Source organism: Narcine bancroftii, chromosome 4 (assembly GCF_036971445.1).
Source record: "Narcine bancroftii isolate sNarBan1 chromosome 4, sNarBan1.hap1, whole genome shotgun sequence".
Lineage (NCBI taxonomy): Eukaryota > Metazoa > Chordata > Chondrichthyes > Torpediniformes > Narcinidae > Narcine > Narcine bancroftii.
Window position 1 is genome coordinate 72239859 of NC_091472.1, and position 25113 is coordinate 72264971.

General features: G+C 40.9%; 1 protein-coding gene across 2 annotated transcripts in view; it reads left to right on the forward strand.

Annotated features, from left to right (window-relative positions):
- The window catches only part of cnksr3 (cnksr family member 3), a 94652-nt gene that overhangs the window by 14463 nt on the left and 55076 nt on the right, over positions 1–25113 (forward strand). Inside the window, exon 2 of one of the 2 annotated variants that reach the window (XM_069931601.1) lies at positions 3305–3468. The exons of the other annotated variant lie outside the window; for it this stretch is intronic. Coding sequence (XP_069787702.1) covers positions 3305–3468 — 164 coding nt within the window. The remainder of the gene's footprint in view (positions 1–3304; positions 3469–25113) is intronic. 2 annotated transcript variants of the gene reach the window in all.

Consider the following 25113-nt stretch of genomic DNA (forward strand, 5'->3'; position numbering starts at 1 on the left):
CATTGTCAAAGAATTTCCACAATAACTCATTGGGTCTTTCCCTATTTGGACACCTTCTTTGTTCTATCCCTCCCTTCCTCCCAACTTTCTCTGCAACTGAAATACCTTGTTTTCTCTTTTTTTCCCCAATTGTGAAGAGTCTTGGGCCTGAACTCAGAATCTTGAGAAGCATCAATTGAATGTTTACAGTTTTGCTTCACATTAAACAGCACCTGCACTTTTTTTTTCTGATTCATCCTTGTGTGCCATGGAAATCTTCAAGTTTTGATGAAGTGGAATTAAAACTTGTTCTTTCATATTTACAACTACAATAAATTATTTGAAAATCATAAGTAATATTTGCAATATTTGTGAGTTGGATGTAAAAACATGATACATACTATTGCCTCTGCTCTATTTCTTGATAGAATTATTATTTTCCCCACCACAACGCCCTCACTCCCAACAATCTCTCTTTTCTCTTTGGCTTGGCTTCGCGGACGAAGATTTATGGAGGGGTAATGTCCACGTCAGCTGCAGGCTCGTTTGTGGCTGACAAGTCCGATGCGGGACAGGCAGACACGGTTGCAAGGGAAAATTGGTTGGTTGGGGTTGGGTGTTGGGTTTTTCCTCCTTTGTCTTTTGTCAGTGTGGTGGGCTCTGCGGTCTTCTTCAAAGGAGGTTGCTGCCCGCCGAACTGTGAGGCGCCAAGATGCACAGTTTGAGGCGATATCAGCCCACTGGCGGTGGTCAATGTGGCAGGCACCAAGAGATTTATTTAGGCAATCCTTGTACCTCTTCTTCGGTGCACCTCTGTCTCGGTGGCCAGAGGAGAGCTCGCCATATAACACGATCTTGGGAAGGCGATGGTCCTCCATTCTGGAGACGTGACCTTCCCAGCGCAGTTTGATCTTCAGCAGCATGGATTCGATGCTGTCGGCCTCTGCCATCTCGAGTACTTCGATGTTGGTGATGAAGTCACTCCAATGAATGTTGAGGATGGAGCGGAGATAATGCTGGTGGAAGCGTTCTAGGAGCCGTAGGTGATGCCGGTAGAGGACCCATGATTCAGAGCTGAACAGGAGTGTGGGTATGACAACGGCTCGGTATACGCTAATCTTTGAGAGGTTTTTCAGTTGGTTGTTTTTCCAGACTCTTTTGTGTAGTCTTCCAAAGGCGCTATTTGTCTTGGCGAGTTTGTTGTCTATCTCGGTGTCGATCCTTGCATCCGATGAAATGGTGCAGCCGAGATAGGTAAACTGGTTGACCGCTTTGAGTTTTGTGTGCCCGATGGAGATGTGGGGGGGCTGATGGAGGACTTCAGTTTTCTTCAGGCTGACTTTCAGGCCAAACATTTTGGCAGTTTCCGCAAAACAGGACGTCAAGCGTTGAAGAGCTGGCTCTGAATGGGCAACTAAAGCGGCATCGTCTGCAAAGAGTAGTTCACGGACAAGTTGCTCTTGTGTCTTGGTGTGAGCTTGCAGGCGCCTCAGATTGAAGAGACAACAATAAGACATGACCAAAAATAGCACATGATTCTGCATTGTTTAGCAACTGAACATTTAGCTTCAGATGATGCTTTAATTATTGGGTTGCCATGCAAGAATTCGCAGCTGCAAATTGGAACAAGATTTTGAACAAATTTCCTTTGTTAAGTATTTAAAAATAAATCTGAAGAATGCAAGTTGGCAGCTGTAACTTAAATGCCATGAATGAAGCACGAGGTTAGACAGTTCAGCACTTCATTAATTCTGTGTGTGTGTACACAGAGCATTCTAATGAATGATCACAATATGTATTTTAAATCAAAGGCTCGTGAGCCAAATGTCAGTTGTGTGCTGCATCAAGACCTGCTAACAGATCACACCAGACACGGCAATCCAACCACAGTCTTTCACCACTCGTGGACTGAAACTTGGATTCTGACAAAGAGAGAGGGGACGGTGTATGTGTTTTACTTAATAGCGGCTAGTGCACAGACATTAGGGTTATCTTCACCTCCTGCTCCACAGTCTTAAATCAAATATTGATTAAAATGCAGACCCTTCTATCTACCCCAAGAATTCTCACCAGTGATTCTCATTGGAATTTGTTTCCCTCCCAATGGCAATTTCAAACAGGCACTTGTGGACTGCATAATGTAGTCAGTAAGAGATGCCTACCCCGATGCACTACAAATCATAATTGGCGACTTAATCCAGCCCAATTAACAACAGCACGTAAACTTCTATATCTAAAGACCCAGCACATTTGGTCATGGCAACACCGAGGTGTTGAAGGACTACTGTTATTTCCTGAGATTCCCTTTTGGCAAATCAGATTACCTGGCTATGATCCTGCCTGCATCCTGACAGAGCCAAAAAAGAGAGGCTCCATTAAATTCAGAATGTGAAGCTCTGAGTTAAATGCCTAGAAACTCAGTGTAATAAATTTTACTCGGAAAGAAGAGAATATATGTTAGCCAAATTTATAGAGTACACAAAAAATAGGTGGGGAGGTAAGGGTGCAAACAATTTGAAAAGATGCTGCAAAGTTAAGTGAGTGGACAAGAAGCTTACTAGCTTCTTGTATTATACAGACAAATATGAAATTGTTTGGAAATAAGAATAAAAGATCATTATTTTAATGGAGAAAAGCTGAATCTCAATATGATTTGAGGATTATTGTACATCAAACACAAAGCAAGATAGACAACAGTTAATAGAGAAAGCTAATGGAATGTTAAATCTGAAAGAAACAGTATGCAATAGTACAGAACCAGGAAAAGATGCACATTTTCAGTGGGACAAATGTGGGGCATCTGGAATGTTTTTGATAGGACAAATTGAAATGGGGCAGTTGGAAAAATTTTGTGTTTATGCCTGTGATGTGACTTGCTAAAATAGCAAAATATCTACAAGTAGGATAATAGAAACTAGGACTTAGAGCTGAGTGGCCTGTCTCTGTCCCTTCTTTGTATGGAATCCAGTTTCCCTACTAATGGTGGTTGTAGCTTTACCTCTCTGGCTTGCAAGACAGTCTTCTTCTTATCTGTCTTATTATCTCTCCACCCTCTTTGATCAGTTCTTTAAGGTAACCTCCCTGTGTTTCAACTTGATTAGTTAATGTGCCCACTAACATATCATGGCACACTTTGTGGTACAAATGAATTTATCTTTATTCTCCAGTGAAAGCTTGTTCATGCTTGGGAGCTTCAACTAATCTTTGGAAAATGTCCATTGAATTAGTTAACCAACAGCATTAATGTTCTCCTTGAAGGAAACACAAGAATGCTAAACAAATTGTGCATGGTTTTTTTTCAATTTTATTTTTGTTTGTTGTGTAGGCTTGGATGATTACTTGCAATGCTACATTCATAATTTTGAAAGAGAGAAAATAAATGGTGAGCAACTTCTCCAGATTACTCATCAGGATCTTGAAGAATTAGGAGTTACACGCATTGGTCACCAGGAACTAATCGTGGAGGCTGTGGATCTACTTTGTGCTTTGGTAAGACATTTTCTTTTTAAAATTAACTATTTTCAGAAGAATTTAATAATGGTACAATATATGGTGGGCACTGTTTTAGCAACAAAGCCCACGTTATAAAGTAATTTTGACATAAAACAGATGGAAGAATTTGATAGAAACGAAATTAAACTGTTAACATTTCCAACATTGGAGGGCACTTTTCTCAGATTCTTTGTACACACTTTCTTGAGATCCTTAATATAAAATTATTATTCTGCCTACATAGGTTTCACTTGGGAAATGTCTTTGCATCAAATAGCAAAGAAACTTGATTAACTGTGGAATCTTTTTTATGAAAAAAGACTGGAAATCCTAATAAAATAGTGAAAAGGTCTTAGAGGATGGGTGTAGAAATATGTTCATACTATTTGGAGTGAAAATCATGCATTTGGGGTAATTGCTTGTAAATCTAAATCTGTAAAGGAATTTGGGAGTATTATTTTACCAGAATGTGAAAATTTGAAATTCACTGCAACGTAGTAGAGTTGAGACAAGTATGATTGATGTGTTTAGGAGTAAGCTCAGCAAATGATAGGGTGGGTGCTAGAAGGTGATTTTTTTTTTAAACATCTAGAATAAGTTGAAGTAAGGCTGGAGACAATTCGTGTATAGCATAAACTATGGACCAGTAGTTGACTTGTGTGTCATATTACTGAATAATTTGATTCAAGCTCCTCCTTTGGAAGTACCTGTCAGTTTTTTTTTGTAAAAAACCATTAATAGGAGAAAAATTAAAATGTGCAGTAACATCGCAAAATCAGTCCCAAGATTTGTCAATATTGAAGACTTCTTTGTGACCATTTCAAGACTGATTCACTTAATGAGGGAAGAACATGCCAATGCTTCCTTGTCCTTGCACATTGGTACCTCACAAGATACCAGATTCCTTGTCCATAGCCTCTGAAGATTATACATTTGGCCTGAATACCTCTGTGATTCAGCAGTTCACAGGGGTGTCGGGGGGAGGTGAGGAGAAGGAATGACTAATTTTCTTCACCACTGCTTGTGCAAGAGGAGACAAGTTGGTGCATCAAGCCTATATTATTCTATCTTTGAATGGCCTGCTCATCCATCAGGCATCCCCTCATGAGGAGTAAAGCGCAGAGCAATTTGGTGGGTGGGAGATGTAGATGGGGAGAGAACTTTGTGAGAGTTCTCGCTGATATATGCAAGTATTCTCTTAATTTAAGATGGTTGCAATGGGAGCATGTTTCTTGCCATCTTGTGCCTGCCTTTCATTTTCTCTTCAGAATGAACACTCTTAGATGAACATTAAATTAACATCCTGTTGCTCTCTTATGTACAGAAGCAATCCAAATACACCATTTTAAAAGTAAAGGAGTTCACCCTGTTTTCATTGCAAATTTTTTCCAAATAATTAAACATTGCTTTGTCCTTTCTCATTGCTGTTTGTGTGATTTGAGAATGAATGGAGATGATCATGGAATGTAGAGTTTGAAAACTTAACTGAATGGTGCACCAACAATAACCTTGCACTCAATGTCACCAAAACTAAGGAGCTAATTGTTGACTTCAGGAAGGGAAAAGAGATATGAAATCCAGTGATCATTGGGGAATCAGAGGTGCCAAGGGTGAGAAAATTTTAAGTTCTTGGGAGTCACTTTCTCGGAAAATCTTTCCTGGACCCCACAGAGTAATGGCATCATGAAGAAAGCACATCAGTGCCTTTGGTTCCTCAGGAGTTTGTGGAATTTTGGCTTGACATCTGAAATCCTGGCAAATTTCTACAGAGGTGCAGTGGAAAGTGTGCTGACTGGTTGCATTATGGTGTGGTATGGGATCACCAATACCCCTGATCATAAAGCCCTGCAGAAGGTTGTGGATATAGTCCAGAGCATCATGGGCAAAACCCACCCCACTATCGAGAGCATCTACAGCAGGGGTGTCAAACTCAAATTCATGGAGGGCCAAAATTAAAAACTTGGACTAAGTCGAGGGCCGAACTAAATATTTATTGAAAATTTTCAACAACATCTGCATGTTTTCTCTTCTTTCAACATATGTAATGTTAAACTTTTTCTTATTAAAATTAATGTTTAATAATAGTTTTGGATAAACTCTTTCCAGAAGCATTAACAAATGAGAAATAAAATATTCAATAAATAATATTTCTCTATAGAGGATTTGTCAAATGTTGCTAGTGTGCTGTCGAATAGTAAAATCTGAGGGCTATTGAGAATGTGGGAGAATAACATGATTCCTGAAACAATCAAATGGGTGACTGATTATGGGCATGAAATCTAGCAGGGTTATTTGCCATGTCCTTTTTCCATTGGTACAGATATCTTTTGATTTACACACTTTTCAAGTTTTATGCCTAATGAGCTTGTATCCAGGTGCAGGACCATTTTTAACCAGGAATATATTTATCACTGTGACATGAAACTATTGGAAGATCATTTTATCCTGAGATTAAAGTTCATAATACTTACTCAGGCCTGTGTGCGGGAGGGCGGGGTTTGCGGGCGATTGGGTTGGTCAACGACAGTGCGGGGGCATCGGTTCTCACTGCAGGGCGGCATCTCGGCGGATCAGCGGCCCCGTCACCGTGAGTCGCGGGTCGGCCTGCGGCAGGGAGGGGGAGTGGGCAACGGTCCTGGCGAGGTCAGGCCCCCCCTGAGTTTCTGCCGGACCCCCCTTGACCTGCTGAGTTTCTCCCAGACCCCCCCTTGACCTGCTGAGTTTCTCCCGGACCTCCCTTGACCTGCTGAGTTTCTCCCGGATCCCCCTTTGACCTGCTGAGTTTCTCCCGGACCTCCCTTGACCTGCTGAGTTTCTCCCAGACCTCCCTTGACCTGCTGAGTTTCTCCCGGACCTCCCTTGACCTGCTGAGTTTCTCCCGGACCCCCCTTGACCTGCTGAGTTTCTCCCGGACTCCCTCCCCTTGACCTGCTGAGTTTCTCCCGGACCCCTCCCCCTTGACCTGCTGAGTTTCTCCCGGATCCCCCTTTGACCTGCTGAGTTTCTCCCGGATCCCCCTTTGACCTGCTGAGTTTCTCCCGGATCCCCCTTTGACCTGTTGAGTTTCTCCCGGATCCCCCTTTGACCTGCTGAGTTTCTCCCGGATCCCCCTTTGACCTGCTGAGTTTCTCCCGGATCCCCCTTTGACCTGCTGAGTTTCTCCCGGATCCCCCTTTGACCTGCTGAGTTTCTCCCGGATCCCCCTTTGACCTGCTGAGTTTCTCCCGGATCCCCCTTTGACCTGCTGAGTTTCTCCCGGACCTCCCTTGACCTGCTGAGTTTCTCCCGGACCCCCCCTTGACCTGTTGAGTTTCTCCCGGACCCCCTTTTCTTTCCGTGCCGGTGTCCCAGGACCTTTCCAGGGCAGTCTCCACGCTCAGGACCGCGCTGGGATCCCGGTCAGCGGTGGAGGAGCAGGTGAGCGCGGCTAATCCCAATCCAGCCCACGCCACTCCCGAGATTGGCGGGGGGGTTCCACCCTACCTGCTTGACCAGCCTTGCTCTCCATGTGTACTCCGGGCACCCGCCGCTGGTCCGGTGGGAAGCCGCAGGGGAACCCCAATCTTCCTTCCGGCGTCCCGACTCCATCTGCAGCTCCAAGAAACGCTGTGCCACTGGGGTTCTGGGCGCTGGGAAGCGGCCTTGGCTTCCCCTGACACCGGCCAGGCCGCACTGCAGTGGGGGGGTGGGCGGGGGGACACGACAGCGTGTTTATGAAACCACCCACCACTACTTTTCAAGGACCAGGATTTTTCTCTCTCTCTCTCTCACCCTGGGACACAGCGGTTACTGTGCATGCGCAATACTGGCGCAGCGGCCAGCGAGCCACCTCTAATACATTTTTGATATGATCTTGCGGGCCTGGCCCGCGGGCCAGAGTTTGACATGTGTGATCTACAGGGAGTAGCAGCAATCATCAAGGATCCACACCATCCAGCTCACACTCTTGTTCTCGCTGCTGCCATCAGGAAAAAGGTATAGGTGCCACAAGAATCACACCATCAGGTTCAGGAACAGCTGCTATCATTTCAGCATCAGACTCCTCAACAACAAACTCAAAGACTCATTTAAAGACTCTTACTTGTGCACTGTATTGATTTTTTTTTTAAATTCTCTTTGTATTACGCAGTTTGTTTACATTTATTAACTGTTTACAGTTCTTTTTTTGGTTTACATGCATATGCTGTGTACAATTTTTATTTTTGCACTACCAATTAGTGGTAATTCTGCATCGCCTGCAGTAAAAATAATCTCACGGAGGTATGTGATGTAATGTATGTACTCTGAAAGTAAATCTGAAATCTGCCCTCCATAATGTTTGGGACAAAGACACTTTTTTTTTCCTTTATTTGCCCCTGTGCTCCACAGTTTTACATTTCAAACAATTCACGTGATTAAAATGCACATTCCAGATTTTATTCAAGGTTATTTGTATACATTTTGGTTTGACCATGTAAAAATTACAGTAGTTTATATATAGTCCCCTCATTTCAGAGCAGCATAATTGGGACATCGCAATAGTATGTTTATTAAAGTAGCTGTATTGAGTGCTTTGTTACATATTTTTTGCATGCATCAACTGCTTAAAATCTATGATTCATAGTATCATCTCTGGTGATGCTCTGCAGCCATCTTCAGCTTCTACTTGTTTAAGGCTTGTCCCTTTAAGTTTTGTCTTCAGCAAATGGAAGGCATGCTCAATTGGATTTAGATATTTATAATTGTGAATGAATATTTGCAGACTCTAGCTTGGAACATATCACGTTGAGACAAGCCTAGTATTTGCCTGATTACTCAAAGTAGAAGCACATTTTTGAGCAGACAAAATGGATGAAAACCTGAAAGGTCGAACACTGAGCCTTTTTCTCTTCAGATGGTGCCTATTTTCATCAGGTCTGATGCTCAGAGCAAGGCAAAAACTAAGTGGCCAAAACCAGGAAGTTTCCTCTGAAGTATCAATTGTTTGTTCTCATTGGACTTTATTTCAGTTGACATATTAAGAGAATTTTTAATGTGCATATTTGTAAAATTTGACATTACGATGGAGCTGAACTGTTTTGGGCTTAAAATCATAGATCCTGGGAGAACTCAGCTGGTCTCACGGCACCATAGTGGTAAAGAAATATTACTGATGTTTCGGGCCTGAGCCCTTCCTCAACATATGAGTGAAAAAAGACAGGCATTTGAATTTAAAGGCTGGGGAAAGAAAGAGAGAGGCAGGAGTACAGACCAAGAGATGAAAGGTGAAAATCGATTTTGGCTCTGTGAAAGGAGATGGTGAAAAAGAGCAAAAGAGACAAAATTGGAGGAAATAGACAAGGGAACTAAAATGGGGTTTGGGGTTTTTTAACAGACACAAGAAAAAGTGATGGTCATGCCATCCAGTTGGAGGATGCTCGGATGGAAAATGAAGTGCTGTTCCTTCAATTTGCAGGTGGTCTCAATCTGGCAGTGTATGTCAGCAAGGGAATGGGGTGGGGAATTGAAATGGGTGGCCACTGGGGGATCCACGCTATTGCAGTGGACAGAGCCTGTGAGCCACTGAAGTTAGGGTAGGACTTTGTGAGAGGCTCGGTTCTGTAGGTTGCTGGGGCCAAGGTAGAGACCAGAGTCTAAGTTCTCCTGTAGGCTGCTGGGTTCATGGTCAGAGTTGACGTCAGAGGCTTGGTCCTGTAGGTCGCCAGGGCCAAGGTGAAGACCCACGTGGGAGGTCACAGGCAGCAGACTCCAGGGAGGTGAGCCTCTGATCCTTGATGGACACCAGTTGAGTATAGAACAAGCAGTTGAATGTGTGAATCCTGTGAAGTGTAGAGAGGTCTGAGGCAAGTCATGGAGAGTGAGATACGGAACAGAGCTGTGCTTGCGAGAAAGTGAGGGTGTGCAGGTATCTGCTCATTGGTGGTCGGTAGGATACAGTGAGAGAAGCGAAGAGAGCAGGATTTGATGCAGCACAAGTACCTGAGATTCTGGTGGGGGGCAATCTGAGAAGCCTGGAACTGGAACCAGACCAGATAGAGGTGCCGACAAGTAGCTAGGAAGGACATGTGCTGTAGAAGAGAGCTTGAGAACAGCAGGGAGGGAGTACAGATAGGAGGCAGTGAGATTGACTCTCACAGAATTCCCTTTGAAGAAAGGAGAACTTCTTCAGGGTAGGCATCCCTTTGACGAAATTTCAGAGTGGTGTAATTGAACGGCGTTGAACACTAAAGTTTGCAGATGGTGTGATTGTAGTCAAAGCACAGAAATACTGGAGGAACTCAGCTGGTCTCACAGCATCCATAGGAGGTAAAGATATATTACCGTCATTTCAGGCCTGAGCCCATCCTCAAGGTATGAATGAAAAAAGATGAGCGCTTGAAATTAAAGGCTGGGGAAGGGATGGCAGGCGGAGGATGTAGAGCAGCAGACAAAAGATATGAATTGGATTCTCTATCCTTCCAACTGCAGTATACAAGTTGCAAGTTATTGGGCAAGTTGTCAAATGGCATTTGCAGTCCTCAGAGATGGTTTATTTATCATGGGATATCTGAGGCTCTGAAAGACACAAGGTGAATACAATTGGTTCTTTTTGCCCATGAGGAATAATTGTCCATTTTTTTAAAAGAATTTCATAAATTACTGTGAAGCCAATGGAGGGGAAAAGCTCAGAGATGATCTCCCATTTTAAAAAAAAAACTTTTGGAAGTTGGAACTGATCTGAGATTTGATTATTGTTCTGAGGAACCTGTAGCTTAAACAAATTTTAACTGGATTAAAAAATGTGTCTCACCCAATAAACATCATCACATGACTGTTCATTAGTGGCTTTAAATTGCATACCAAAGATGAATCAAGAGCCAACATTGAAACTTTAATTCTGAGATTATCTCTGCATAATTTATTCCATGGGTGACTGATAAAATTTTTAACTCATGCTTTTAAGATTTGGCAAGCAATAGGAAGAAAATCTCTAAGCACGCAAATATTACTATTAATCATCCCAGTTTATCGTTTTGGGGAATACATTAGTGGTGCTTGTGGTTGAATGTGGAAAACTTGCATATTTGAAGAGTTTGTCTTTCCATTTGAGCAGGGTGTGGTGAGAACACTCACTGTTTTTGACTTTAAAATAGCTGAAGTCTGTGGTTAAAATTGCCATAGGCTCAAGATCAAATATATATAGAATTTACATCTATATATAAAAAAATAAAGTAATTCTGGGGTGAGGATAATACTGGTGTTGAAATGCAATTTTTTGATAAGCTGGTTTGTCATCACAGTATTAGTTTAAGCTATCAAATGTACTTGTATTAAGTGAATCATTTAATTGATCATGGAGATGGTTGAATTAAAAGAAATTACAATTGCAGAATGTTTAGGAGAGGGAATTCTTGTTTTTACCTGTATCCTATTCTAGTATATCAGTGAACCTCTTAAATTTTCTCCTTCCTGTAGTTATATAAATGTAAAGCAATAATCTATAATTACGTTTATTTACTTAAGCATTCTTGTGGATTAAGAGCAAGACACATTCCACAGTCTATTCCTGATGATCACAGTCTCACAGTGGACAGTGGACATATTATTTTCTATGTGTGTCAGATATCCACACTTACTGAAGTCTATTCAGAAAATTTGTGGTGTTGCCAGAGCTGTTGCAATGATAATACTGCTGCTTGTGCGGACCTGCGGGAAGTGGAGTCACAGGGCTTCCCATGGGGTTCAACTGCCCAATCTGACTACTGGCAGCACTTTACAGGATTTAAATGATCCATTAAAGGAACCAACAGTGGTTTATTTTTAAAATCCTGCGACTGCGGGGTGTGGCCCAAGATGGCGGTGCCTATGATCAGCAGCAGCCACGAAGGGCTCAGGCTCTGGGGAAGCAGAGGAGTGGTGCAGGGAGACCACTGCCTGTTTGAGAAGGAGAAAGAGGAGACAACCCACGGGACGGTGACCATGGTGATGGACCAGTGAGGGGATCGGAGTTGAAGAATACACAGGCAATAGGGCTGTGGGTGATTGGAGGCAAGTAACCCATGCAGGGTGTGGACTGCTGGTGAATGTGTCAAGGAACTCTCACCAGGCTGCAGACTGCTAGATACTGGCTTGAGACTGGCTGAAGAGGTACCAGGTATTGGAACTGGGGTGTGAGAGGGTGCCGGAGGCTTCCTGATCGTGTCAGAGGTTTAAATCTGGAGCTTGGGTCACTGATGGTTTGGTATTGCTGCAGAGGCTAGAGGTGAATCCATGGAGACACGGAGACTTTGGGGGGTGGGGGGGTGTCCTTTTGCTTCTCTTTCTCTGACTGTAAGGGGCACTGGCCAATTTCTGCTGAGCTAATCTTTGTCTGCCTTCTGGTGGACACAAGGAAATTTCCTGTAATGTTGCATTTTCTATTTTATATGACAATAAAATAATCTTGAATCATTTGTGATTGAGTTCCTCCCTATATTGAAGATGAAAATCCAAAAAATGTTGTCAAGCCTTTTAACTCATTTGTTAATTTGTTGTTGAAATTGTCTGCTGAAGGCTTTGGATTTGGTACAGCTTGTGTGGCTTCAAAGAATGCTCAGAATTAGATTATGGTGTCCTTTAGGCAGCCCATTCTGTAAAAGGAGAAAAAATGATAGAAGTTATTGATGCGTTGAATCACTCAAATTTTGAGTTGTGTGCCTCTTTGGTAGATGTGTACTTAACTGATGATAAAACATATTGTGGGAAAATATTTCAGTGCTGCATTGAGCTGACTATTCCTCCTGGAATGCTTTTGGTATCTTTTTCCTCTGGTACATTTGCAGTCAGGATCATAGAACCAGACACTTTCTTAATGCATACTTTGAACTAAAACAAAAATCAGTCATGCTAAATATAGCCTTGGCTCATTACTATAAAAAGCTAGCTGTCTGTTTAGATTCTGTCCCTGGTATTTCTATTACTGTATCTGGCAAGCAGATCTATTTTTTTCTCCTTTTTCTCCTCTGTTCTGCCAGTATAAACTCTGAAACATTTGTATGTGTGCCTAGAGATTGGCATTCTTTCTAGCCAATTCCTAGGTCAAAAGTTGGCTTGTGGAGAAGTAGATGGAAACTGCAACAACGGACATCTGCTTTGATGGAATATTATAATCATACCATTAGAAGATTAAAAACATGAACATTAGGAAGAGAAAAAAAAATTCTGAATCATTGATCCAGCTCTGCCATTTATTAAAGGTTTTATTGTCACGTCATAATGCATTAAAAATGCAATGTACAGTAAAAATTCCTATTATCCACCACCTACGGGGATCAAGGATATGCATATTTTCCAGTTGAATGAGACATGCTTTTCCAATTCCTAAGACACTTGTATAAAGAATACACCATACAAAAAACAGTACAAAATGTAAAGTAATTTGGAAAAAAAAATCAGTATTCTAGTCTGTAAATTAATCAGCTAATTCCCATAACTTACAAAATTTAAATTCAAACCCCAGTCACTGGCGCTTTAACAGTGTTGCACTAACTGTGTCACCATTAAAATTAAAATTAACACCAAACACCCCCCCCCCCCCAACAAGTTTACAGATAAAGCATTGCTAACATGTGTAATATGAATAAAGATAAAGATTCTCCCTAGGGATAGGGAGACACTTTAGGAGAGTTGCCCCAGTGCCAGAGATCGGGGCCGAGGTTTGAATCCTGCACTGATTATAAGGAGTTTGTACATTCTTCTCATGTCTGCATAGATTTCCCGGGGGCTCCTCTTTCCACCCACTGTTTAAAATGTACCGGGGTTTGTAGGTCATTTGGGCCGAAAGGACCTGTTACCGTGGTATACATCTAAATTAAAATTCATCCCAATGTCTCGGTCAGGCCCTCGGTGTGTCCCAACTCACCTCCACGCCAGTGTTCCGTCAGGCCCTTGGCTCACCTTCCCTTAAATTTGAACCCCAGTCGCTGCTGCTATTATACTAACCATAACACCATATCATAATTAACAACCCTCTCCCAAGATTACAGATAAAGCCTTATTAATATACTAATAAAGATAAAGACTCATTCTAGGCGGGGACAGCAAGACACTTTGGGACAGCTGCCTCATCAGCATTGGCCAGCACTTCATCCTAGGTGCTGCCATTTTATTGAAACTTTATTCAAACACCTGCTGCAAGTGGGTCACGACTGGGGGCTCCACTGGCTGAATGTTTGCACTCAAGGGGTTGCATCTGAGAACCTTTACTTTTACAATTTTAAAAAACTTTATTTAAAATTGATTTATTTATTTCCTCTGATTTTTTTTCGCTGGTTGTGAGTTTCCGGTTGATTGAGTTCCAGATAATGGGGATTTCACTGTACATGGGAACCCTCAACTTGTGTCTGGCAGAATGCAAATAGTCGCCGTCAATATTGTCTAGTGCCCCTAACTATAGGAGAAAAAGAAGCTAAAGAAAGTCCCTTCAGAGATATGGATTTGCCTCCAGTGCCCCCACAGCTTCTCCAGCCACACACCTCCTGTTTAAACCTTTGGCAACTTGAGCTCCAGATCCAGACCTCTATGATCAGGAAGCTTTCCATGCCAGAGGTCTTTCGGGAGCCCTTCTTGCCCTCAGTGCCTTCTTGAATCTTGAATACCCGTTTCCCATGAGCCACTCTACAGCCTAGGTATGATCTTGATCCACTGAACACCTCACTGGTTCACTGCCTTGTTCATCGCCCTGTCAGGTAGCCTCCTATGCTTTTCCTTCTCAGTGGGAGGGTGCTCTCTCTGTTTGTATATTGTGCCAGTCCACCGCTCCCTCGCAATTTCTAGCCCCACGTGGTTCGCTGCCCAGCGTAGATGCCGCCATCTTGGGCTTCCACAAACTTCCATGGTTGCAGGATATTAAAATAAAAATCAGCTCCTTTAACAGGCTGTTTAAACTACTTAAAGAGACTTCGGCATTAGGATCGGGCAGTAGGACTCTGCGGAGCAGTGCTGTATCACCACTCTCCTAGGTTCATACCAGCAGTAGCACTGCAGTTACAGTGCTGCCATTTTTCCCCCAAGATCATGGCTGATCTTTGTGTTCAGTGGAGTTTTCCTATACTTTCCCCATATTCCTTTAATATTCAGAAATCCATTGATCTTTGAATGAAGCTGATGGCTGACCCTTCATCCCTCTGAGTCAAGATATATCACCTCGTGAAGCAATTTCTTATTTCATTCGCAGTTGGTCTACACATTATTCTGCTGCTGTACCTCATCTGAACACCTCTGATCCACTGTACTGAGCTGATTATTTTACAAATAACATCTTAAATAATATGTAGAGCAGTTTGTTTGTCCACCCATTTTTGCATGTGACTTGTGAATATCCTTGAGTATTGTCACTTAGCCCCAAGACCATACTTTTTATAACTAAAAATGAACATTTTCAATCTTAACTAATCTAGTACTTCACAGAAATAAAGCTTTTTAAATGTAATTTCAGACACTTAATATTTTCTGATTCTCTTGTCCAAATGTCTGTTTGTCGTCATTGTTTTTCAAATGCAACTTGCTACTTTGAACTTCAAAGCTAGGTAGTTTCCATACATTTTAAATGTAGACATACAGCATGGTAACGAGCTATTTTGGCCCACGAGTTCGTGCCACCCAATTAACCTACACCCCTGGTGCATTTTGAATGGTAGGAGGAAATCAGAGCTCCCTAGGGAAAACCCACACAGACCCGGGGAGAATGTACAAACTCCTTACAGACAGTGCAGGATTTGAACCCCAGTCCCGATCGCTGGCACTATAAAGGCATTGCACTAACTGCTACGCCAACCATGTTCCATAAATAAAATTGTAGTGCCCGGGATGAAGTGCTGGCCGATGCCACTGAGACGACTGTCCCAAAGTGTCTCGCTATCTTTGCCTAGTAAGAGCCTTTATCTTTAAGTATATTATTGTACATTGGTAAGGCTTTACCTATAAATTTTGAAGAAGAGGGATATTAATTATTATGGCACCACAATTGGCATAGTGGCTAGCACAATGCTGTTATAGCGGCAGCAATTGAGGTTCATATTTAAAGGAAGGTGTGTGAAGGGCCCAACCAGGACACTGGTTTTCTTGGTACTCCTGCTTCATTAGAAAAATTGGACAGTCTTGTGGAATAAAAAAAGAAGCCAGAAGTGTGCAAGCAGCACCCATAAAATGTGAGCGGAAGCAGCGTGAGAAAGTTACGGGCAGGAGAGTCTGCAAAACCAATCAGGGCAGGTGCTAAATATGCAAAATAAAAATCATAGTTCAGGTTTCTACTGTACAATGACTGATTTGGTGCATAACGATCTATAGGTGTTGGAACTTTAGGAGAACTTGAGGATCCTTTTCATTTCTGGCTGAGTGGGAAAATGATCTGTGTTCACGGCCGTAATATTAAATGGAAGAGCTTGTTAACAGTGTCATGGTTGGCACTGATGAGTGCTCTGAGGCAACTATATATCGGGTCATTTGTTATTGCGCGCGTGTGTATTAGTTATGGTTTAGTCAGATTATACGGCTATATTGGAGCTACACATCTATAGAAAATGCTTCTGCCTTTATTCACACAAGCTGAAAAAAAAACTGGAGTGAAGATTGCGCATGTTCACTTCACAGATCCAGGAGAGCAATGGATGTCACAATGTCACAAGACTGACAGGGATCAGGCAAAGGATTGGCTCCACCTCTCCCTTTAGAATAGTGGTTCTCAGCCATTTTTGCCCTAGGCCCCACTTTAATTTTTCTAAACAAATGTACACCCCACCATTAGCTGAAAAAAGTTATATATTCAAAAGTTTGAATTAAATCATTTACTGCAAGTATATTTCAGTGCAATTAAGGTCGGGAATACACTGGAACACATTTTTCATATTCAACTACTACTTCAAATATTTCAACCATCTCAAACACACATTCAACCTTTTGCTTGCTTGGTCTGCTCATTTTGAATATTCAATGGCGTGAGCTCCCTGAAGCAGATTAATCAACATTTTATTATGCCTTAGAATTGAAAAAATGTAATAAAAGTAATGATCGAATCAAAGGAAAAATACTTACCCTAAATAAAACACTAGCGTGGTTTCTGACAATTTTTCTCGCAGATAATGCTTCAAAACTGCGCTAGCCTTGTGCTTTACTTTCTGGTGTCCTTTTTTTCCCCGTTTTTTGGCATCCCATTCAGGCTGATGCCTGGGGTGGACCCCCACCCCAATAAACAATACATTAGTGTACAAAGATACATACAGATACAGGTCTCACTCACTACTGAACTGAAAAAGTAAAGGAGTATGAACAGAGACGTGATTGTTGCTATAATTTGGAATCCTCGTCGCCAGTGAGATTATTTGGAATGGATGATAATAAGTCCGTTCAGAATAATTATAATCTTAACCAAGGATAACAACAGTTAAATTAAGAAAAACAATGGAAGAGCAAAAATACATGTTATGAAAATAAAAAGAACAAAATTATTTTCCTTGGAAGTTACCACAATTGTGTTGTACTGATAATATTGCCAAGTCTCATCTCACACCAACATAACGAGTTTATATTTTTTCAAACCAATTTTTTAATTATTTCCCAAAATATTCCGGCACTCCAATAAAATATTCTTAAGCTCCCTGCCCCACCAAAATATTCCCAAGCTGCACCGGTGGGCCATACCCCTCACCTTGAGAATCTCTGCTTTCGAGGATAAAGAGCAAGATTGGTGAGGGCAGGAACAATGCAGATCAATGCACTCTGGCTTGGAGAATGGTTGGTGGGATGGAAAGAGTACAACACATTACAATGTGGCATTTCTGTTTCTTACAAATCTATGAACTACCACAGCTGCAAGAGACTGCAGATGCTGGAATCTGAATCTGGTACAATAAACAATCTGCTGGAGGAACTTAGCTGGTCAAGGAGCATCAGTGGGAGAAAGACAATGATTTATGTTTTGGTCTGAACCCTTCGTCAAGATTACCACAGTTAACTAGATGTCATCTCTTCTCACCTTGTCTCATAAGAATGCTATACTTCTATTTCAACTTCTACTGCATGTGTTCCTGAGATGAGGCCTTCTGCTAAAGACAAAAAATGTTCTCCAAGAAACATAGCTCTACCCCTCCCCAATCCACCCTCTGGATCTCCCTCTTTTCATGTATGCTGTTCTATCTCCACCTCCCCTATGCAGACCAGATGTAATGTTCCCTGGGTCTTTGCTTTGCACCTCACCAGCCTCCGCATTCAGCCCATTTCAACACTTCCTCCGACTACAATATGAGTGCACCACCAGTCACAGCTCCTCCCCATCCATTCCAATTTTTGCAGGGATTGTTCTGTGACTTCTGCTTCACATAGTCCTCCTCCCCCACCCCACCCCACTCCCCATTCTCACAAAGGCATGTCAGTCCACAGCCTCATCCATTGCCAAGGCAAGGCCCAATGCACACTTCAAGAGTAACGTATCCTATTCTAGCTGAAAAGTCGACAGCCCATGGGTATGAATGTTGAATTTTCCAATTTCAGGTCACCTCCACTATATCCAATTCCACTATTTCCAATGGTCCTTCATTCGTTCCCATTTTCCTAGCGCATTTCAGTATTGGCTTTTCACTCAACCCTCTCCTTTCCACTTCACCTCTCCTACTATTTGTCCAGTATCCTATCACCTTTTGTCCCCTCTTCCTTTTTGTGCTTGCTACCTCCCTTGAAAAAGGGTCCTGACTTGAAACAATGTCTATTAGTTTCTCTTCTTGGATGCTGTCTGACCTGCTGAGTCTCTCTAACTTTGCTCTTTTGGCTCAAAATTCCACCATTTTCAGTTTCCGATGTCTCTGGCATTGCTATCCTTTTTGTCTATTTCTGTAATATAGTAGCTTGAATTGTGCATAATGTTCCATCTGTGGCTTATCATGGTTTGAAGTTTAATAATTCTGTGAGATTTTATCCCTTGATTTGAATTTTACACCCTTGGGAAATGGAGTTGAAAGGACAGGTCCAGAAATGCAGTAAAACTTGAAAGGATAAACATTTGTTGAAGGGACTGTCGCAGGCTTTTTTAAAGTCTGTAGAAAATTTAGTTGCAGACATTGATTCAATTTTGTGGGAAAGAGCAATACAAGAATTTACCATAGTAAAATTGTTACCAAGGAATGGAAACTTCTTTCCCCAGTGATGCGATAATGCTGAATTCATTACTACTGAAGTAATCTCCCAGGATTTCTCCTTTCAGAGTCCTGGTTGTCCTGTGTTCTGAGCTGCCAAGATCCTAAATGGGGGCGGCACGGTTGAAATAGCAGTTAGCAAAATGTCTTTATAGCAGGACCAGGGTTCAAATCCTGCACTGTCTATACAGAGTTTGTACGTTCTCCCTGTGTCTGCGTGGGTTTTCCCCGGGGGCTCTGTTTACTCCCACCGTTCCAAACATACTGGGGGTTGTAAGTCATTTGGGTGAAAATTGGGCGGCATGGACTCGTGGGCTGAAATGGCCTGTTACTGTGCTATATGTCTGAATTAAATATTCATAGATGTCAATGGATAAATATTTAATGTCCAAATGAGTAATTATGATTAGATACAAAGTTGGGTAGACAGTTCCTCAGCAAAGCATTGACCAGTTGTCTGAGGGATGTGATTCAAAAAAGAAATTGGTCATAAATATGAACACAATTTTTAACTGATTACAAAATGCAGACTGTGGATCTATGAACTGACAGAAGCATTCTGGATGTGACTCAGAGATTTGTAGTTTCAGACATTATTTTGAAGCCATCTTAAATACTCTCATGTAATCTGAAAATTAGATTGAAAATTTAGATTATATTGTCAACACTGAAGACTTGAATATCACTTTTGAACTGTGCTCGGTTGCTGTGTGTTTAGGTTAGCATGGGAAAAGCTCTGCAGCTAATTTGTGAACAAAGATCTTGTAGTCAGCAAAGATGACAACCAAGAGAGATGCCCTTTGTTCTCCACCTTTAATAGTACCATAGGATCACTTCCTTAGCCCTTACAGGAAGCCAGCCTCCATTTTTACAATCTGACAAGGCAGCACTTTCTCAGTGCAGGAAATGACTCTTCAGCCCACATGTCTGTGCTGAAAATGATGCCCAAGTTAAACTAAGACTTGACAGCCTGTACGTATCTCTCCATTCACTGCGTATTAGTTGTTGCTATGGATCTGCTTTCATCGCTACTCTTCTGAGCCTCTTCCAGCACCCACCACTTAGTTCTTTTTTAAATATTTTCCCTTGTACACATTTTTAAACTCCCCCTGCCCCAAACCTTAAAAACATTTGAGGGAGGAGAGGATGGTGGGTATCTATGCCTCTCATAAACTTTTATCGGGTCTCCCATCAGCCTTTAATATTCCAGAGAAAACAACCCAAGTTTATCCAATCATTCTTACAGCTCATTCCCTCTAATCCAGGCAATATCCTGGTAAATCTTATCTGTACTCTTTTGAAAACTTACATATCCTTCATATAATGAGGAAAGAGAATTGCACATGGTATAGATGACATTTTCCAGGTTCTAATATATCCTCATTTCAAAATGTGTCATATTCAAGGAAATGCAAGGATGATATTCCAAATTACTATCTTATTAATCCAATAAACCAAACTTTGTAGATGCAGCTTCAAGTATCTTTAATTTGTTGATAAAGAAGATAAACATTTTGCATAACTTTGCATTAAGATTTTCATAACGATAGCTTCCTCTCCCTCGCACTGATCCCGATCAAGGAAAGTCGGGAATAAATATCGGCCCAGAGACTGCCCACTGAGCTTGTTATTTATTTTCCTGGTGTTAAAGTTTGTTGTTGTTGGTTGAGTCATCTTGTTTTGAGTGTGGGGGAGAGGGGTTTTTAGAGACACGGGCTTGTATATATAATCATAAAGAAAATTAATATGTATATTTGAATGTGAACTGGCATTCTTGGCATTACACTGTGTATGGCTGAACAAGCTTGTGTGAAAATATAAATAAAATATTCAAAAAAACATACTGTATTTAAAGATATAACAATATTCAACTTTAAACAGATAGAAGAAGAAATAGACGAAATAAGATGATATAAGACTACTTCAAAGTAAAGTATCTCGAGCTCATGGTGTGGCGTACCTGTCCGCACGACAAAGCGGGCCATATCGCTGAAAGTACCGAGAGGCACAACATGGCACTGGGCCACATTTGTGCGAAGGAGAAGCCTGCACTTACAGTCCTTAGCCAGTGGTGGGGGGAGGCCTGACTCTTGTCGGGCATCAGGCCAGGTCTTAGTAGCTCAGTAGTGTCCCAACATTGGCCAAAGGAACAATGCGTGGACTCCGGAAGTGGGAGGACTTCCTTAAAAAGTCAGCGCGGTTGTTTTGAATAAACAAACTTGCTCGTTTCACTAGCTGCTTTCAGGTGGAATAGCTGGGAGAATGTGGTTCCAGAGCCGGCTATGGGTGTTGCGAAGTGACATTCAGGTGGCAGTGCTGAAGGTGCTGTTCTGGCATCTGAAAGGTCCGCAATGGGGAGAGGAGCAGCGAACCAAACGCCGGCTCTTGTTTACTGTGGCTATAGTCCCGTCTGCTTTCAGGTGCCTAGAGGGAATGCTCGGAAGCAGAAAATACACCTATCTGAGGAGGGTTGGGTAAGTACTCCTCGGGTCAGGATTTTCTGCTTTTAGGTGGCCTCCCAACAGCCACATGGGGTATTTTAGGTGGCTTTACATTGGGGTATTCTGGCCACCTGAAAGTGACTACTGTCTCATAGACTGTTGTCTTTTTGTCAGCTTAGCCCAGGCTCTAAAACGTTTCTTTCATGGTTCATCGAAGAATGAGATGCAAGCTCTTGGACTGCCTGGATATTACAACATATTACATCATAGTCACTGTGGTAACACTACAAACAATACTTTTTCTTAAAAGGATAGGCACAAAATTAACTAAGAATCAAAACACAAGGTTTTAACCTTTACATTCTGGCTCCTAATTATTATAATCGACATTAATGGCTAATATATAATAATTACTATTACAGATACAAAAGTAAATATGGTAAATATAAGACTAGAAATCAAAACTTTCTGCTTCTTGTAAAAGACAGATTTTAGTAATAGGTCTATTTAAGTAACCGGTCTTGGTTTTAATCCGCACTTGCCAAACAAAATATTTCTTGACAGAACTGTATCCACAATTTTACCCAGCAACGAAGAATTTCTTGGTGCAGAATCGTCCCATGATAATTACAATATCTCCACATACAAAATTGAGTTTAGCTTTAGACCATTTTTGTCTTTCCAGTAATAACAAAAGATATTCTTTTATCCATCTTTTCCAAAATAAATCCACAATAAACTGCACTTGTCTCCATCTGCGTCTTGCATAAATATCTTCTTCCTGAAATTGACCCGGAGGCATTAAAGGTTTAGATTTAAGAAGTAAAAAATGATTCAGTGTAAATGTCTCGATGGTCACTTGAATGACAGAAATTTTCGTAATTGAACGACTATTTAAAATGGCTTTGATTTCGCACAATACTGTCTGAAGATTTTCGTCATTCAGTATTTGACTATTCGAAATGGAATTAAGAATTTTCTTGATTGATCGAATCATTCTTTCCTATACCACTATGATGTGATCTTGTTGGCAGGTTAATTATCCAATTAATTTTTCTGAAGTAATGCATCATGAATTTGATGTTTATTCCAATTTTGAATTGCTTTTCATAACTCTAATTGAACTCCTATAAAGTTAGATCCATTATCAGAACGTAATTCTGTTACTTGACTATGTCTGGCGATAAAATGTCAAAGTACATTAATAAGAGTCTGTATCGATATGAATTTCTGTCGTAGTCAAACAAGTAAAAATGGCTCTGTATTGTTTTTCAACACTTCTTCCTCGTTTTACTTGCAAAGGACCAAAATATTCAACTCCCACGTACGTAAATGGGGATTCTTCAGGTAAAACTCTTGTCTTGTAGCAAATCCGCCATTTATTGCTGTCCAGGTTTAACATTCAAAACCTTCTCTATCTCATTAATTATGTTAGTTACAAAGGTACGAAACCTTATGGTTTTGTTATTAATGTAGTCAAACTGATTGCCACATTGACCACCGCCAGTGGGCTGATAACGCCTCAAACCGTGCATCTTGGCGCCTCACAGTTTGGCGGGCAGCAACCTCCTTTGAAGAAGACCGCAGAGCCCACCTCACTGACAAAAGGCAAAGGAGGAAAAACCCAACACCCAACCCCAACCAACCAATTTTCCCCTGCAACCGCTGCAACCGTGTCTGCCTGTCCCGCATCGGACTTGTCAGCCACAAACGAGCCTGCAGCTGACGTGGACTTTTTACCCCCTCCATAAATCTTCGTCCGCGAAGCCAAGCCAAAGAAAAAAGAAGTTAAGCACTGATGTACTTTCAGTCCAAAACATAGAATCGATTAACTCCATCTTTAATTCTCTTCTTAATACAGCATCCATTTTGTTCACCATAATAACGGCAATCAATTCTATTTGAGGTATGGTGGCTTTAATGGAACTACTCTGACTTTTCCCATTACAAATCCACAATGTACTCGTTCTTGGTTATTTTGCAGTACTAACTAACCACCTTCACTTGCGTCAGCAAAATGGTGTAATTGAGCAAATGTGGCAACTCCAAAGTCTGTAGGTTAAAACATCTTTTGACTTCAAAATTTTCTAACATTTCAGACTCTCAATCCAATTCATCCAATCTTGTGTGATAGAATCTGGTATAGTTTCATCCCATCCAAATGTTCTTCTGCACAATTCTTGCAGAATTTTCACAGCTATTAATACTACTGGTGCCATTATTCCCAAAGGATTGTATATTGAGCTTACAATCGAAAGGATACCTCTTCTTGTTAAAAAAGGCTGTTCTTTCAAAACCATTTTGATTTTGAAAACATCACATTCAACACACCATTGCACTCCTAGAATTCTTTCACAATCCAAGTCAAGATGTTTCATCTCCTTTGCTCTTTCTGCCACAAGAATAATAGCTAACACATCTCAACTGTTGCTAATCCATTTCATAAGAAAGAAACCTCCTCTATTACAGATTTCTGTTCACTCATGATAAAGATCTATTGGTTCTTTTTCTGAAACCATTGAAGTAAGACGATCATCAACATAGAAATTATTTCTGATGATGCTTATAGCTTGAGAACTAAATTACTCTTCATTATCTCCAGTGCACTTCCTGAGAGCAAAATTTGCACAACTCTGTGACGAAGTTGCTCCAAATAGATGAACTGTCATTCTGTATTCAACCATATCTTTTCTATAATCACCATTAGGCCACCATAACAATCGTAGAAAATCATGGTCTTCTAATGATACTTTCATTTGATGAAACATCTGCAGCAATTACAATAGGCTCTTTACAAAATCTTATCAGAACACCTATTAAAGTATTGGTTAAGTTTGGACCTTATAAAAGTTGAGAATTTAATGAAACTCCTTGAAATGATGCTTCACAATCAAATACTGCGTGCAGTTTCCTCTTTTGTGGATGTATAGCTCCATGATAAGGTAAATACGATTTTCTACCTTATTTACGTTCCAAGATGTCTTCTGATACCTTTTCAACATAACCCTCTTGATTATCATGTCCAACATAATATTGGTATATTCCAAATGAAAAGAAGTTTTCTTAAATTTTCTCTTCAAATTCAGCATATGCTGTTCTGCAATTATTTTATTGTGTGGCATACAAATTTCTCTTCAAAAGTAATGCTATACAGTAATGACCATCAACATATTTAACAGAATTTGAAACTAAATCCCTAAACTGTTTGTCCTCCTTCAAAGGTTCTTAAATATCTATGAGACATTCAGTGAAATCACTTTTAAATGGTTGTTCCCACAGATCATTAAGTTTGACAACGAAATTCTGTTGATATTTACATTCGGCAACTCCTGATCATTATTCATTTTTCCTCCTAATGGTCTGTTAATTGTCCATCCAGGCAACATTCTCACAGAATAAGGTCTGTTATTTTGACTCCTTATTACTTCTCGAGGTTGAAGAGCTTTTGGTACATCTAATCCAATTAACATCTCAATTTTAGCATCAATCTGAGGTAAGCAAACATCTTTTAGATGATCCCACTGTTTGATATCATCCTAATAGGGAATATTCTCCTTATTCACAGGCATAATCTTTTGAGTATGTACACTTGGAAGATTGCAAAATTCATTACTCTTCAATCCAGCAATCTGTAAACCTGAAATTATATTAGTTTCAAGGTTCTTTTCATCGTTCATTGTCTTCAACAAGATCTGTGATCTTTTACCATGAAGATTAAGTTTTTCATCAATTCAACAGTACAAAATAATGCGGTATTTCCTGGATTAAGAAATGCCTAGGTCTTCAGTATGAAACTTCCTTTTTTAGCTTTAACTTTCACAGGAACTATTGAGAGAGCTTTGTAACCGGTCCCAGTAAGACTGTTTGTCTGAATCACTGTTTCTTTAGTCTTGGATTCAGATTGTTTGACTTCTTTCTCAACTTTACTTCGTTGATTATGCAGTAACTTGGGATGCTTTAAACTGTATGTATCACAACTGAGTCGCTTATTACAAGTTTTGCTGTTGTGTCCTTTACACAAGCAACTGAAATCTATTCTATTCTTTAAAAAGGTAAATTTCTCGTCATATGACTTTTTC